This window comes from Chiloscyllium punctatum, chromosome 2 (genome assembly GCF_047496795.1).
Source record: "Chiloscyllium punctatum isolate Juve2018m chromosome 2, sChiPun1.3, whole genome shotgun sequence".
NCBI lineage: Eukaryota > Metazoa > Chordata > Chondrichthyes > Orectolobiformes > Hemiscylliidae > Chiloscyllium > Chiloscyllium punctatum.
The window spans coordinates 156,110,390-156,124,856 of NC_092740.1; the positions used below are offsets into that span (position 1 = coordinate 156,110,390).

At 44.5% G+C, this 14,467-nt stretch overlaps 1 protein-coding gene across 8 annotated transcripts in view; it reads left to right on the plus strand.

Moving 5' to 3' along the window:
* Nucleotides 1-2,524: 2,524 nt before the first annotated feature.
* cbwd (COBW domain containing) overlaps nt 2,525-14,467 on the plus strand; it is a 61,932-nt gene continuing 49,989 nt past the window's right edge. For 2 of the 8 annotated variants that reach the window (XM_072590917.1, XM_072590981.1), the window contains exons 1-4: nt 2,869-3,219; nt 8,405-8,483; nt 11,058-11,211; nt 13,687-13,773. In XM_072590917.1, coding sequence (XP_072447018.1) covers nt 11,094-11,211; nt 13,687-13,773 — 205 coding nt within the window. In that variant the 5' untranslated portion in view covers nt 2,869-3,219; nt 8,405-8,483; nt 11,058-11,093. The other 6 variants (XM_072590952.1, XM_072590963.1, XM_072590934.1 and 3 more) reach the window with 6 other exon arrangements.

Here is a 14,467-nt window from a genome sequence, read left to right on the forward strand (position 1 = left end):
CAAACAACTGCAGATTTGGAAATCAGAAACAAAAACAGAAATTGCTGGAAAAACTCAGCAGATCTAGCAGCATCTGTGGAAAGAAAACAGAATTAACGTTGAAAGTCTAGTAACCCTTCTTCAGAACCACAAAAACAAGATTTCTGTCACTGAGCCAAGCTGCGACCATTGAATTATTTTTGGCAAGTTCATTATGGGCAACATTGTGGCTCAGCAGTTTGCACTGCTGCCAGGGACCCAGGTTTGATTACAGCCTTGGGCGATTGTGTGGAGTTTGCACATTCTCCCCGTCTCTGCGTGGGTTTCCTTCGCGTGCTCTGGTCTCCACCCACGATCCAAAAGATGTGCAGGTTAGGCAAATTGGCCGTGCTAAATTTTCAAGGTGTTCAGGGATGTGTAGGTTAGGTGTATTTGTCAGAGGTGATTATAGGGGAATGGGTTTGGGTGGGTGACTCTTTGGAGGGTCGGTGTGGACTTGTTTCCACACAGTAGGAATTCTAAATACACATTGACTATACTCACTTGATCAGCCATTTTTCTATTAGCTCAGTAAGGATATTAATAGGCAATGCTTCTGACAATCTGGTTTTTCCTGTATTAACCCCTGCCTTTGCAAATTAAAGTTTATCTTGTCCCTGATTGTTGCTTCCAATAAAATTCCCACAGGCCATGTTAGGATCACAGTCCAAATATCATCATCAACCCACTTCACAGTACTAAAACAAAAAAAAAGAGAAATCAGCGAGGGTTCTAACAAACAGAAGAACTTTTCAAAACCAGTATGACTTCAGCATAATCGACACTAGACACCAAGATCATCAGAAGGTGAACTGCACATTTAGGGTGAGACAGATTATTTCTAGTTTAGCCAGAGGAGGGTGCCTTGTGTGTATATCTGTAGTCTTATACAGTGATCAACAGATGGCGCACTAATATAGGCTGCAATTTTAATACTTTTTATGTCATTGTGCAGGTTTGGAGAGGAATTTTTCCCTGTAGCTTACAGTGTCTTACACAGTATTAACAGTATTGGGGTGGCACGGTGGCTCGGTGGTTAGCACCAAGGTCCCAGGTTCGATTCCAGCCTTGGAAAACTATCTGTGTGGAGTTTGCACATTCTTCCTGTGTCTGTGTGGGTTTCCTCCCACAGTCCAAAGATGTGCAGGTTAGGTGAATTGGCCATGCTAAATTGCCCATAGTGTTATGGGCGAATATAGGGTAGAGGGGTGGGTGGTGTGGACTTGTTGGGCCAAAGGGCCTGTTTCCATACTGTCGGGAATCTAGTCTAACAGTATATTACCTTATATGGATTTTTATTATTTGCCCCTTGCTGAATGTAAAAAAAACCAGAAACTAGCTGTGTGAAAACAACAAAAGAACACAAATGCTCTGCATTTAAACTATTTCTGAACAGGTATGATTACACCAAGTGCCCACATCTACCCTGATGTCAGTGTTTACTTAATTTTATTCATTCACAGGATGAGGGTGTCACCGGGGGAGGGGGGAATGGTAAGGATGGTGGTGGTGCAGGGTTTCAGCTCGGCAGGTGGGGGAGATCACAGTACCTGGTGGAGAGGTTGGGTAAGCATTCCTGCGGTGGGAGAGAGAGAGATTGTAGACAGGGTTTAAACCGCGGAGGGGAGGGGGGGGGGTTGGTATTCCCGTGAGGTTGCTGCCTCAGGTGATGCAGATTATTAGTCTCTGGGGAGTGGAGGTTGTTAATATTTTCTCCCCTGGAGGCTGGGGGCTATTAATATCTGCTCCCCTTGGAATAGGGGGTGTGGGTGTCTGCTCCCTTGGGGGTGGGCAATTGGAATTTTGCGCTGGGGGGGGGAGGGAGGGCGTTGGTATTTGCGCCCCTGGGAAGGCGGAGGTGGCCCCAGGAGAGTACGGAAAGTGACACAGACAGAGAGAGAGACACACACACACAGAGGGAGCCCGGGCTGGGTGGGGACTGCAGCTAAACACTGCTACAGAGACAGCCACCCCACCACCCCACCACCCCAGGGCAGGCTGTCCCCCTGAGAGGGAGTGAGTGTCTGTGAGTGAGAGAGTGTGTGTCATTGCGAATGTGTCTGAGTGTGAGTATCAGTGTGAGTGTGTGTCTGAGTGTGAGTATCTGTGTGTGTGTATCTGTGTGTGAGGGTCTGTGTGAGTGTATCAGTGTGTGTGTATGAGTATCTGTGTGTGTGTATCTGTGTGTGAGGGTCTGTGTGAGTGTATCAGTGTGTGTGTGAGTGTTAGTATCTGTATGTGTGCATGTCAGTGTCTGTGTGTGTGACCATCAGTGTGTGTGAATGTATCTGTGTGTGTGAGTATCTGTGTTTGTGTGAGTATCAGTGTGTGTGTGAGTATGTCTGTGAGTATCAGTGTGTGAGTGAGAGTCTCTGTGTGTGTATCAGTGTGAGTGAGTGAGTAACTGTGTGCATCTGTGAGTATCAGTGTGTGAGTCTCTGTGTGAGTGCATCAGTGTGTGTGAGTGAGTAACTGTGTGTGTATCTGTATCAGTGTGTGTGTGTATCTGGGAGTATCACTGTGTGTGTGTATGTGTGTAGCGGGCGGGGATTCCCCGCTGCCAGTGTAACAATTCCCGGAATGATACAGTAACAGCTGCAGCCCCGTGGGAACCCGCTCCGCTAAAGGGTGACTTACACGGCCCTTTTGCTGAAGTAAGTGTTTTACTACAGTCACTGTACTGGGCCGATCATTAAACAAAAACATGGCAGAGAAAGGAAAAGCATCAGCGAGGCGGTGCTAGTCTTTCTATCGCGACACTGAGTTCAGCGGAAACTCCTCTGGCGATTTTTCCAGGCTGGTCGGGAGCTTGCTGAATGTTGGCATTACCGTATTTATGTGATGGTGAGAGTTTAATCCTTCTCAGTTTAAGCTGAGTTGTGTAATTTACTCCTCGCAGCCTGCAATGTTACTCTAGTACTATCTCCTGCCGCTAAAATACCAAGATGCTTGTGAACAAAACATTTAAAAACCTGCAATTTGCAGAATGCAAAGATTAGTTTAAGATTGCAATATTATAGATTTAAACAAACTCGCCGGTAGAGCACAGCGTCAGATTCTCAAATCTCCTCCGGAAATACGGAGAGGGTTTAAGAGAATATTTGAGGATTTGGCCTCATGTGGTAGTGTCTTTACCCCTGAATGGAAGACCTGGATTCAAGTCCCACCTGCTCCAAAGCTGTAAATAACACATCTGAACAGGTTGGTGAGGAAAAATATGTTACTCCCCATGTTTTAATGCTCATGTTATATATAGGGCGATTGGAATATTATTAAATCCAGAAAGCTGCAACACAAAGGGACTTTGGGGAGGGGAGGGGGGAATTGTACATGAAAACAGAGAAAGCTAGCACACAGAGTAAGCAGGTAATTGAATTAACTTTATTGTCACGTGTATGGGGCACAGTGAAAAGCTTTGTCTTGCGAGCAATACAGGCAGATCAAGTAAATAATTGCTAAACAGCAGCAAAACAAAAACACAGCAGAGGAGCTTCAAACCTGTGAGTTTAGATAAAACATACTTATTAATAATTTTTAAAAGTATGCTTTAAGTTTAAAGAATGTAGAATGATTGTAGGAACTAGGAAACTTAGATCTGCACACAGGAGCTTGCAAGGAGTTGACCATATCTGGCATCATCTTGACAGGTTAATCAGAAGGCTAATGGAATGTTGGCCCATATTTGAAAGGGGTTGGAGTATAACAGTAGGGATGTCTTACTGCAACTGTACAAGAGACCACATCTAAATTAAATAGAATTAGTTTTATTGTCGCATGTACTTAAATACAGTGAAAGGTTTAGATAACTGCACCATCTTAGGTGCAAAGGTACCTAGATACAGATATTAAAGATCAAATTCTTAGGAAACAAAAAAATTTATAGAAGTAAAGAAATGAACAGTCCAGCATTATAGGTAACAGGAATGTATTAGAAAACTAGTGAAGTTAAAAAGCTCAGACTGAGTCTTTCTGACCCAGTCCACGCCAGTACTGAGGATCAAGGAAGACCTCCACCCCCTCGCTGCTGCCTGTGTCAGACCCCCCCCCCCCCCCCAGTGTAGGAGTCTCCCCACTCTCGGCACCATCTCATCACCGCTGGGCCCACTTTGCTGGTGCTGCTGAACCCACACTCTCCCCAGAGCCAGGAGTCCCTGTCTCCACGGCCCGGCCAGGCCAGGCCACTGGGCCACGAGGCCTGCTTTAGCTGCAGATATCGCCTTGCAGGTGTCAGCCGCCATTTTGAAGAGTCCGCTGCCAACTCCCCCAACCACCCCCCCTCCCCCTGGAGGACCTTTGCTGCTGCTGTCACCGGCTCCTGATCGCCGGGATAATGGCCTCTCTGTCACCGGTCCCTGATCTCCGGGAGAATGGTCTCTCTGTCACCGGCTCTTGATCGCCGGGAGAATGGCCTCTCTGTCACCGGCTCCTGATCGCCGGGAGAATGGCCTCTCTCTCACCGGTCCCTGATCTCCGGGAGAATGGCCTCTCTGTCACCGGCTCCTGATCGCCGGGAGAATGGTCTCTCTGTCACTGACCTCTGATCGCCGGGAGAATGGCCTCTCTGTCACCGGCCTCTGATCGCCGGGAGAATGGCCTCTCTGTCACCGGCCTCTGATCGCCGGGAGAATGGCCTCTCTGTCACCGGCTCCTGATCGCCGGGAGAATGGCCTCTCTGTCACCGGCCTCTGATCGCCGGGAGAATGGTCTCTCTATCACTGACCTCTGATCGCTGGGAGAATGGTCTCTCTCTCACCGGTCCCTGATCTCCGGGAGAATGGCCTCTCTGTCACCGGTCCCTGATCTCCGGGAGAATGGCCTCTCTGTCACCGGCTCCTGATCGCCGGGAGAATGGCCTCTCTGTCACCGGCTCCTGATCGCCGGGAGAATGGCCTCTCTGTCACCGGCCTCTGATCACCGGGAGAATGGTCTCTCTGTCACTGACCTCTGATCGCTGGGAGAATGGTCTCTCTCTCACCGGCCTCTGATCGCCGGTGAAGCTACATCCTTCACTCTGCATGCGGCCCAGTCTCACTGCCACACCCGGTGATGTCAACTAATTCAACACAGAAAAGGACAGAAAAGGCCAAGAGGAAATTAAGTGAAAGAAAAGAGCAGAAGCAAAAGTGAAACAAAGCAGGAAAGCCGATGGGAGTGGAGAGGTCCCGGGAAAGAGCCTACACACAACCCTGTTACTCTACCACCATCTTGCATTGGGATCTGGAACAGTATTGGTCCGTTATTTAAGGACAGATATCATTTCATTGGAGGCAGCTCAGAGAGGGTTCACTAGGACAATCTCTAGTATGCAGGGATTGTCATCTGAGTAAAGGTGAAATCGATTGGGATTCTACTCACTGGAGTTTCAAAGAACGAGAAGGGACCCCCTTGAGACATATCAGATTGTTAAGGGGGTTCACAGGGTCAATGCTGAGAGGATGTTTCTCCTCATGGGACAGTCTAGGACCAGAGGGTACAGTCCCAGAAGAAAGGGGTGCCAATTCAAGATTCCCTACCGTTTGGAAACAGGCCCTTCGGCCCAACAAGTCCACACTGACCTTCCTAGGAGTAACCCATCCAGACTCATTTCCTTACGTTTACCCCTGAGTAAGGCACCTAACACTATGGACAGTTTAGCATGGCCAATTCACCTAACCTGCACATCTTTTGGAATGTGGGAAGAAATCCATGCAGACACGGGGAGAATGGGCAAACTCCACACAGACAGTTGCCCAAGACAGAAATTGAACCGGGTCCCTGGCACTGTGAGGCAGCAGTGCTAACCACTGAGCCGCCCTAAGACTGAGATGTAGAGGAAGTTAGTTTCAGAGGGTTGTGAGTCTTTGGAACTCGTTGCCAGAGAGAGCTGTGGAGGGGCTACTTGTGTATATAATCCAGGCTGAGACAGACAGATTCTTGATCAGGAGGGGACTCAAGGGGTACAGGGAAAATGCTGAAATGTGAACGTGTGATATATTGGATCAGCTGTGTTATTATTGAAAGGCGGAGCAAGTTCAAGGGGCTGAATGGCCTCCTCCTATCCCTATTTCTTCTGGTTTAATGGATAGATTGCTGGAAATACTGTATGTAATATTGGGAACATTGATACATTTGATTCCTGCTTCAAGATGAACTCTAGTAGTTAGCAAAGTAAGTCGATGCTGCACAGTCTGAATTCTTGGTGACTATTATTCTTAGCATGTCCTGAATGGCAGTTTAGAAATAAATTAATCACAACACCTTCATATGTGTGTGTGTGTGTGTGTGTGTGCATCTCATTGGGCAGCATGAACCATTGGAAATTAGCTTCAGCGAGAATTCTATTCCAAATTAATTCAGGAGCTTCAGTCAACATGACTTTTTTTATCGGAAGGCTGTTGTGAAACTTGAAAGGGTTCAGAAAAGATTTACAAAGATGTTGCCAGGGTTGGAGGATTTGAGCTATTGGGAGAGGTTTAATAGGTTGGGGCTTTTTCCCTGGAGCGTTAGAGGCTGAGGGGTGACCTTAGAGAGGTTTATAAAATCATGAGGGGAATGGATAGGATAAACATACAAGGTTTTTTCCCTGGAGTGGGGGAGTCCAGAATTGGAAGGCAGAGGTTTAGGGTGAGAGGGGAAAGATATAAAAGAGACCTAAGGGGCAACTTTTTCACACAGGGGGTGGTACGTTTATGGAATGAACTGCCAGAGGAAGTGGCGGAGGCTGGTACAATTGCAACATTGAAAAGGCATCTGGATGGGTATATGAATAGGAAGGGTTTGGAGGGATATGGGCCGGGTGCTGGCTGGTGGGACGAGATTGGGTTGGGATATCTGGTCAGCATGGACGAGTTGGACCGAAGGGTCTGTTTCCGTGCTGTACGTCTCTATGGCTCTATGACATTTTTCTCTCATGGTATGTAATAACCACCTTGTAACACCACGATGCTGAATGTGTATTGCTATGCTAGTGCATGTGTCAAACCTTTCATTGATAATTGACAGTCTGTTGCTCCTCCACAGTGCATTATTATGGTATAAAACCATATTTCGGTCTTGCATTATCATTACCTGCAGTTTCTGCACAATCTAATCAGACAGTCTATTCCAAGTAACATATGGTGCAAATCAGTTGAAATATGATTAATATGGCACAAAGGGAGTTCAGCATGCCCTCAAGAACTCATACCAATTTTTATAGTTACACCATAGAAAGCATCCTATCCCGATGCATCACAACTTGTATGGCAACTGCCCTTCCCAAGACTGCAAGAAATTAGAGTCATGGCCACAGCTTGGTCCATCACACAAGCCAGGCCTTCCTTCCATTGACTCCATCTGTACTTCCTGTTACCTCGGGAAAGCAGCCACCATAATTAGAGACCCCTCCCACCCCAGTTATACTGTCTTCCTAATCAGAGACCCCTCCCACTCCGGTTATACTGTCTTCATAATCAGAGACCCCTCCCACCCCGGTTATACTGTCTTCCTAATTAGAGACCCCTCCCACCCCGGTTATACTGTCTTCCTAATTAGAGACCCCTCCCACCCCGGTTACACTCTCTTCATAATCAGAGACCCCTCCCACCCCGGTTATACTGCCTTCCACCCTCTTGCGTCTAGCAAAAGATACAAAAGTGTGAAAACATGAATGAACAGATTCAAGAGCAGCTTCTTTCCCTCTGTTATCAGACTCATAAATGGACCTCTCACGTGTTAGTTCTGATCTCTCTCTCTCTCTGGCTGGAACACTGTACTCTGCACTCTGTTCTGTTACCCTGATGCACTTTGTTTGGTATGATCTGCCTGTATAGTACGTAAGACAGCACTTTTGTTTTTTTAAATAAGCCCTACATTACTGCCTAACAGCGGTAGTGCTTATGTATTCCCCTTGTTGTTTGTGTGCAGGTGTAGGACACAGTGAAGAACGAGTGCGTAAATCTTTATTTATATTCCACCACCAGGAAGAAAGGAAACACCCGAGAGGCCAAAAGGGCAATGTTAGGTGACAGTACCTTTTCATGATATCTCAGTACATGTGACAATATATCAGTCAGTCAAACCTATTAGTTAGCATAGCCATCTAGTTTCCTCAGTTCAGGTGGGAAACTCTGCCATTCAATTAAATCTTCATTTAATAGTCTGCTAGGGGTGTTCTTCATCTCTTTCCCTTCCTGCCCTTTTCGTGAATAAATTTTACATTCAACATAAACGCAATATAGATTAAGATTGCAGGATGTGGCTTGTGGAATCTGTTCTTTAAGTAGACTGGCCTTATATTAGTGATTTTGTTTGTTTTGTCTGGTAAGCAAAACCAGACTTTTTTTGCAAAAAAAGTTCTGTGATACTGCATTGCAATGATAGTTTTGCTGCTTGATTTTAAGTTGTTTAGATTTCTCAACTTTCTTAGCAGATCGGTTGAATACTGAACATAACGCTGACAGTTCAGCTGTCTTTTGTACAGATCACGAAGGTTGTTTTGAGACAAGGTGAGAAGGCTGAATTCTGCTTCACAAATGCCATCGTTATTTTCTTTAATGCCCGTAAATGCAGTCAGGGTTTCAGTGATGAATCCTGCTCTGGAGAATATAGTGTTAAAATATTATATAAATATATTGTGCTTCCAACACCTGGATTTTAGAGATTTTAAGAATTCTATTGATTAAGTGGATTGGTAACTGTTAGGCCATTTACATATTATGTTCTCCTGCATCACATAGTTGCCTATGTATTTAATGCAATGTAATATCCCAACTCCTATACTCAATACTCTGACCAATAAAGGAAAGCATACTAAATGCCTACTTCACTGTCCTACTTACCTGCAACTCCACTATTAAGGAGCTATGAACCTGCACACCAAGGTCTCTTTGTTCAGCAACACTCCCCAGGGCCCCTTTATAAAATAATGCTATCAAATTTGATTAAAACTATGATAGAAATTAGTTAATATTTGTCATTATTTTAATCATTCGCTTCATTAAAAATATATTCTGCCTAGTTATCTCATGGCGATAGTTAAATTTTTGTTTTAATTCTGCAATTTATTAATCCTATCAGGATCAGTTCTAAACTTTGCACAAGTTAAACACCGATGCATTGCTTTGCTGTGTCACAACTCACTGGGATAGTGTGATGGAATTCCAGCTTCACTGTTCCCATAGTCATCGTAAAAGCTGAAGATTTTATAAAAGCATATGAAATTCACTACTTTACCTGTCTGTTAAGACTCAGGTGGACAGATAGTATGGGCTTGGCTTTTATACAGTACTGAACACAAGTTAGTATTTATTTAAAATAAAGGCAATCTAACTACAGGTCATCTGTTATAAATTGTCAACGTATTGCTGCGTTAGTTAAAACTCTAATTTTTGTTTCAAACTCCTCTCACATGTCTGCGTGGATTTCCTCCGGGTGCTCTGGTTTCCTCCCACCTGGAAAGACCGTTTAGGCTCTTGGATAGTGAGCGGGGAGGAGGGGAAGGGGCAGGTGTTGACATTCTGTGGTTACATGGGGAGGTGCCGTGGGTGGTTGTGGAATGGACTAAGATGTCCCATAGAGAATAATTCCTGCAAAATGAAAGAGGGTGGGGTGTGACAGGAAGATGTGTTTGGTGGTGGTGATCCACTGGAGTTGTTTGAAATGGTGGAGAATGATGATTTGAATGCGGAGGCTGGTGGGATGAAAATGAGAACAAGGGGGACCTGATCATGCTGTTGTCAGAGATGGGAAGGGGTCGAGGTGGAAGCATAGATGGTAGGTCAGATGCAGTTGAGGGTCCCCTGCCAGTCACAGTGGGTGGGAACCCATGGTTATTGTAGGAGGAAGCCGTGTCTGGAAGGTGGCATCATTCAAACAGATATAATGTAGGCGAAGGAGCTGGGAGAACGGGATGGAGTCCTTGCAGATGTGAGGTGTAATGAGCTCTAGTGATGGTAGCTGGGTTAGGGGGCCGGTGCCCTTGTAATGGATGGCAATGAACAGGTTATTCCCCGAAAGAAAAGTTTTGTCATTGGTCTTTGGAGGGATGACAAGTCGTAAATAAATGGCTTGTTTACGGTGTAAACTGCACTCACAGTAAATACTTACTTTTAAAAAGTCCAGCAATCCCTTCCACAGTTCTTGGTTTTAAAACAGTCTCTTTCCCATTTCAGTCTACAATCAAGAGGTAAGCTCTTTACAGCTATCGTTTGGAACCTGAAATAGTGCCCTAGAGTTTGACTTGCCCTCAATACTCTCCTTTCTCCCCCTGGCTGTCCCTAGTCATCCAGGATTCAAACTTGTCGGTATTCTCCCTGTGACCCACCACTTTGTTGCTCTGTTTGGTCTGACTTACTGTTGGGCTTTCAAGGTTCTCCCTGAGAGTTGCTTTGCTCTTTCTGAAATTTCCAGTTCACTCTTCCAGAACCCTCCAGTATTTTATTTGTGTTTTTGAATTTGCTGGCCTGAAGATTTGCAAATGTCAAAATACAGCAACATCAGCAGGATGGGGAATACAAACAGAAAATTCTGGGCATATTCAGTAGATCTCGCAGCATCTGTAGAGGGAAAAACAGAGTTATTGTTTAAGGTGGATACCTTTTCATTGGAACTGGAAAAAGATGCTGCAGGTTATAAACAAGTATAGAAGCAGGGAGAAGGAGGAGGGAAATGTAACAATAGGGCAGTTTTGTGGTCAGATGGAAGACCAGAGTCATTAAGTGATGCTGCAAGGAAAAACGTAATGGCAAGTAACCTTGGAATATTTTATTCCACCAACGGTCGCACAAAAAACAAGCTGTGAGGTCAGCATGGTTGAATATTTTCCAACCACTTATTGTCTGGCTTAACTCATGAAAAATGACTATTTGTACCATTTGCTGCAGGGTGTTGAGTACCTGTGATGCAGAACAATTAGTGTTATGAAAAGAGAGTGGAAAAAGCAAGATAACAAGTTGTATCTTCTTGAAGTTTTGCAAACACAAAGGCAAACTTAAATACATTTCAATTTTCTTACTTTGTCATGACTAAAATCTGATTTGTTTTATCTTGTTATATTTCACGATGGTGCTGAATTACCTCAGGTTTTATTGAGTGTTTATTGATTCACTGTGGAAAGCATGGCTGATGTACCTCTGGAAGAAGATGAAGAAGAATGCCCCAAACTGATCCCAATTGAAACAGATTCCAATTTGGGGAGTGCACGGATCCCAGTGACAATCATAACCGGATATTTAGGCAAGTATTGTTGAGGTAATTCAGGCGGTTGTATAAGCTGCATTCCTCCGTGATTATAGCTCCATCACAGAGCACGTGAGAGTCTAAGGAAATTGAAACAAAATTTGAAATTTCGGATAACTGTGGGTGGCACGGTGGCACAGTGGTTAGCACTGCTGCCTCACAGCGCCAGAGACCCGGGTTCAATTCCCGCCTCAGGCGACTGACTGTGTGGAGTTTGCACGTTCTCCCCGTGTCTGCGTGGGTTTCCTCTGGGTGCTCCGGTTTCCTCCCACAGTCCAAAGATGTGCAGGTCAGGTGAATTGGCCACGCTAAATTGCCCGTAGTGTTAGGTAAGGGGTAGATGTAGGGGTATGGGTGGGTTACGCTTCGGCGGGGCAGTGTGGACTTGTTGGGCCGAAGGGCCTGTTTCCACACTGTAAGTAATCTAATCTAATCTAATCTAAATAACATGAGGAATACAACAGTCAAGTAAAAGCAAAATACAGCGGTTGCTGGAGATTTGAAATAAACACAGAATTTGCTGGAGGAACTCAGCAGGTCTGACAACATCTGAGAGAGAAACAGAGTTAATTCTTCAACTGTGATATGACTCTTCACAGTCGAAAAGGATGTTGGAAAAGTTTTAAAAATACTTTTGGCTAAGGGGAAGTGAGGCAAGGGGACAGATGATGTCGAGGTCCAGTGTAAAAAGACATAAGGGTTGTTAATGGTGATGAGAAAGAAAACGAGGTGTAATATGGATGTAAGTGAAAGAGAGAGAATGAGTCCCCTTTACTAAAAGCAAAGTAAACATGACACTCATAAGATAATAATAATCAGGTAATGGATACTAGAAACTAAAACAGTAATTGCTGGAAAAGCCCGTGTGGAGAGAAATCAGAATTAATATTTTGAGTCCAGTGACCCTTCTTCAGAACTGATGTTAGCGAGGAAGGGGTTGGTATTGATGCAGAAGGTGGGGAGGGGGAAGAATAAACGACAGGTAGATATGGAATCCAAGGAGAGAGGAAAACAGTTGGACAGACAACGGAATGAGTCAAGGTCGGTCTGGGAGAATGAATAGCTGTCATGGGGCCTATTAGTAACTGACAATGGGCCGTGTGTGGTAGCGGTACATGTGATGACGAAGTTCTAGATTAGTGTGGTGCTGGAAAAGCACAGCAGGTCAGACAGCATCCGAGGAGCAGGAAAATCGACGTTTTAGGCAAAAGCCCTTCATCAGTTGAAAAGGATGTAATGACAAGGCCTGGTATTGTGGGGGTTGGGTATGGATGTGAGAGAAGGTGCTCCAGCTCTACAATAGTTGAATTCGATATTGAGTCCAGGTAGCTGCACAGTCCCTAAGTGGAAAATGAGGTGCTGTTCCTTCAGCATGTGCTGAGTTTCGCTGGAACATTGCAGCAAGCCTGAGACAGTGATGTCAGCCAGGGAACAGGGTAGGATGTTGATATACTAGATGGATGTGTATTCTTTTTCTGATAAGATTAGAGAGTACTCTGTATGATTGAAAGGAGAAAAAGAAGCAGTTTTAGCCAATGCTATTGCCATTGTTGGCAATGTATTTTTACAGTAAAGATAAAGTCTATATTCTTGTTTATGAGCTATTAACCAGTTTGAAACCCAGTATAAAAGACTTGGAGGTTTAAGTGAGCAGATTATACTCAGCTATTACTAAGATTTTCTACAGAAGAGAATTTCAGCCGGTTGTGCTGAACTGCCTGTCTTTCTGTTTGTCATCTATGATTTTATTCTTTTATACCATTTCCTCCTGCAGTAATCCATAACTTACAGAATGTTGATGTGGAGGTGCCAGTGTTGGACTGGGGTGGACAGGGCCAGAAGTCACACGACACCAGGTTATAGTCCAACAGGTTCATTTAAAATCACAAGCTTTTGGAGCACTGCTCCTTCATCAGGTGAAGTGGAGGGAAGCACACAGGGACAGAATATGTAAGCAGAGAGATAATGGCAAGATAATTCTAAGGCTGTCAACAGATGATGTGAGTGGAGTGTCGATAGGCTGAATAACAAGTGCAGGGATGACCTAACAACTGATTAATTAAGGCAGAGAGATAGTGTCTGTCGACACTCCATTCATACTATTGGGAGGGATGCTGTTCAGAGGGTTGGTGTGGACTCGATGGGCTGAATGGCCTGCTTTGACACTGTAGGGATTCTGTGATTCCAGAACATCCATTCTCTGTTGGTAAGAATTCAAGAACAGCTAATAATGGAAGTGTCGATTTTTTTCAATTGAGTATAAATGATAAACATGGAGGTTATCGGTGCGTAAAAGTCTTCTTCAAGTCTTCTGAACTCAGTGTCAGTGTAATGTAGAATAATTAATACATATGTTGCTAGCTGTGGGAGGTATGATCAAAAAAGGGATGCTGTAGAAAATGAGAATTTTCCTTCTGAAACATTGTTTTGTTCCTTTGAAAAAACCTGAATATAGAATTTATATTTTGACAGGTGCTGGGAAAACAACTCTTCTGAATTACATTCTAACGGAACAACACAATAAGAGAATTGCAGTCATTCTCAATGAGTTTGGTGAAGGTAAGTGATGTTCTGAATACGTGAACAAGGTGGCATTGGATAGACAGACTTAGGATCACAGGAACTGGAGGAGGCCATTCAGCCTTTGAGCTGTTCCACCAATCAATGAGATCATGGCTGGTCTGTGGCCTAACTCCATATACTTGGCTTTGGCCCATATCCCTTTAATATCTGTGCTTAACAAAAATTTACTTCAGACAGATCTAAGATTAACAGCTGATTCAGCATCCACTGCTGTTTATGGAAGAGAGTTCCAAACCTCTCCCACCCTTTGTGTGTCAAACTGCTTCCTAACATTTCCTCTGGAACGGCCTGACCCTGATTCTCAGACTCTGCCCCTAGTTCTGGAGTCCCCAAAAAATGAAGAACAGACAGAAAGGATTTTTTTTTGCCAGTTGGTATAATTTGTTTTGCTACATTACGCCTGTTTTTTGCAAAGTATATTGGTAGTTCAGGTGGATATGATGAACAGTGCTCATTTTAACACAATCTTAAGAGGACTCTTGATGAGCAGTGGTGGTGTCCCTACCCCTGAACCAAGAGGCTTGGGTTCCAGTCCCACCTGTGTGTAACAACATCTTTGAGCAGGTTGATTAGAAAAAAAGGTTGACACAATCTGAACCAGGAAGTGGATGATTGGAGTGAAAGGAAAGTGTTTTGAAAGGTGGAGATAAATAGTGGTCTTTGAAAATCC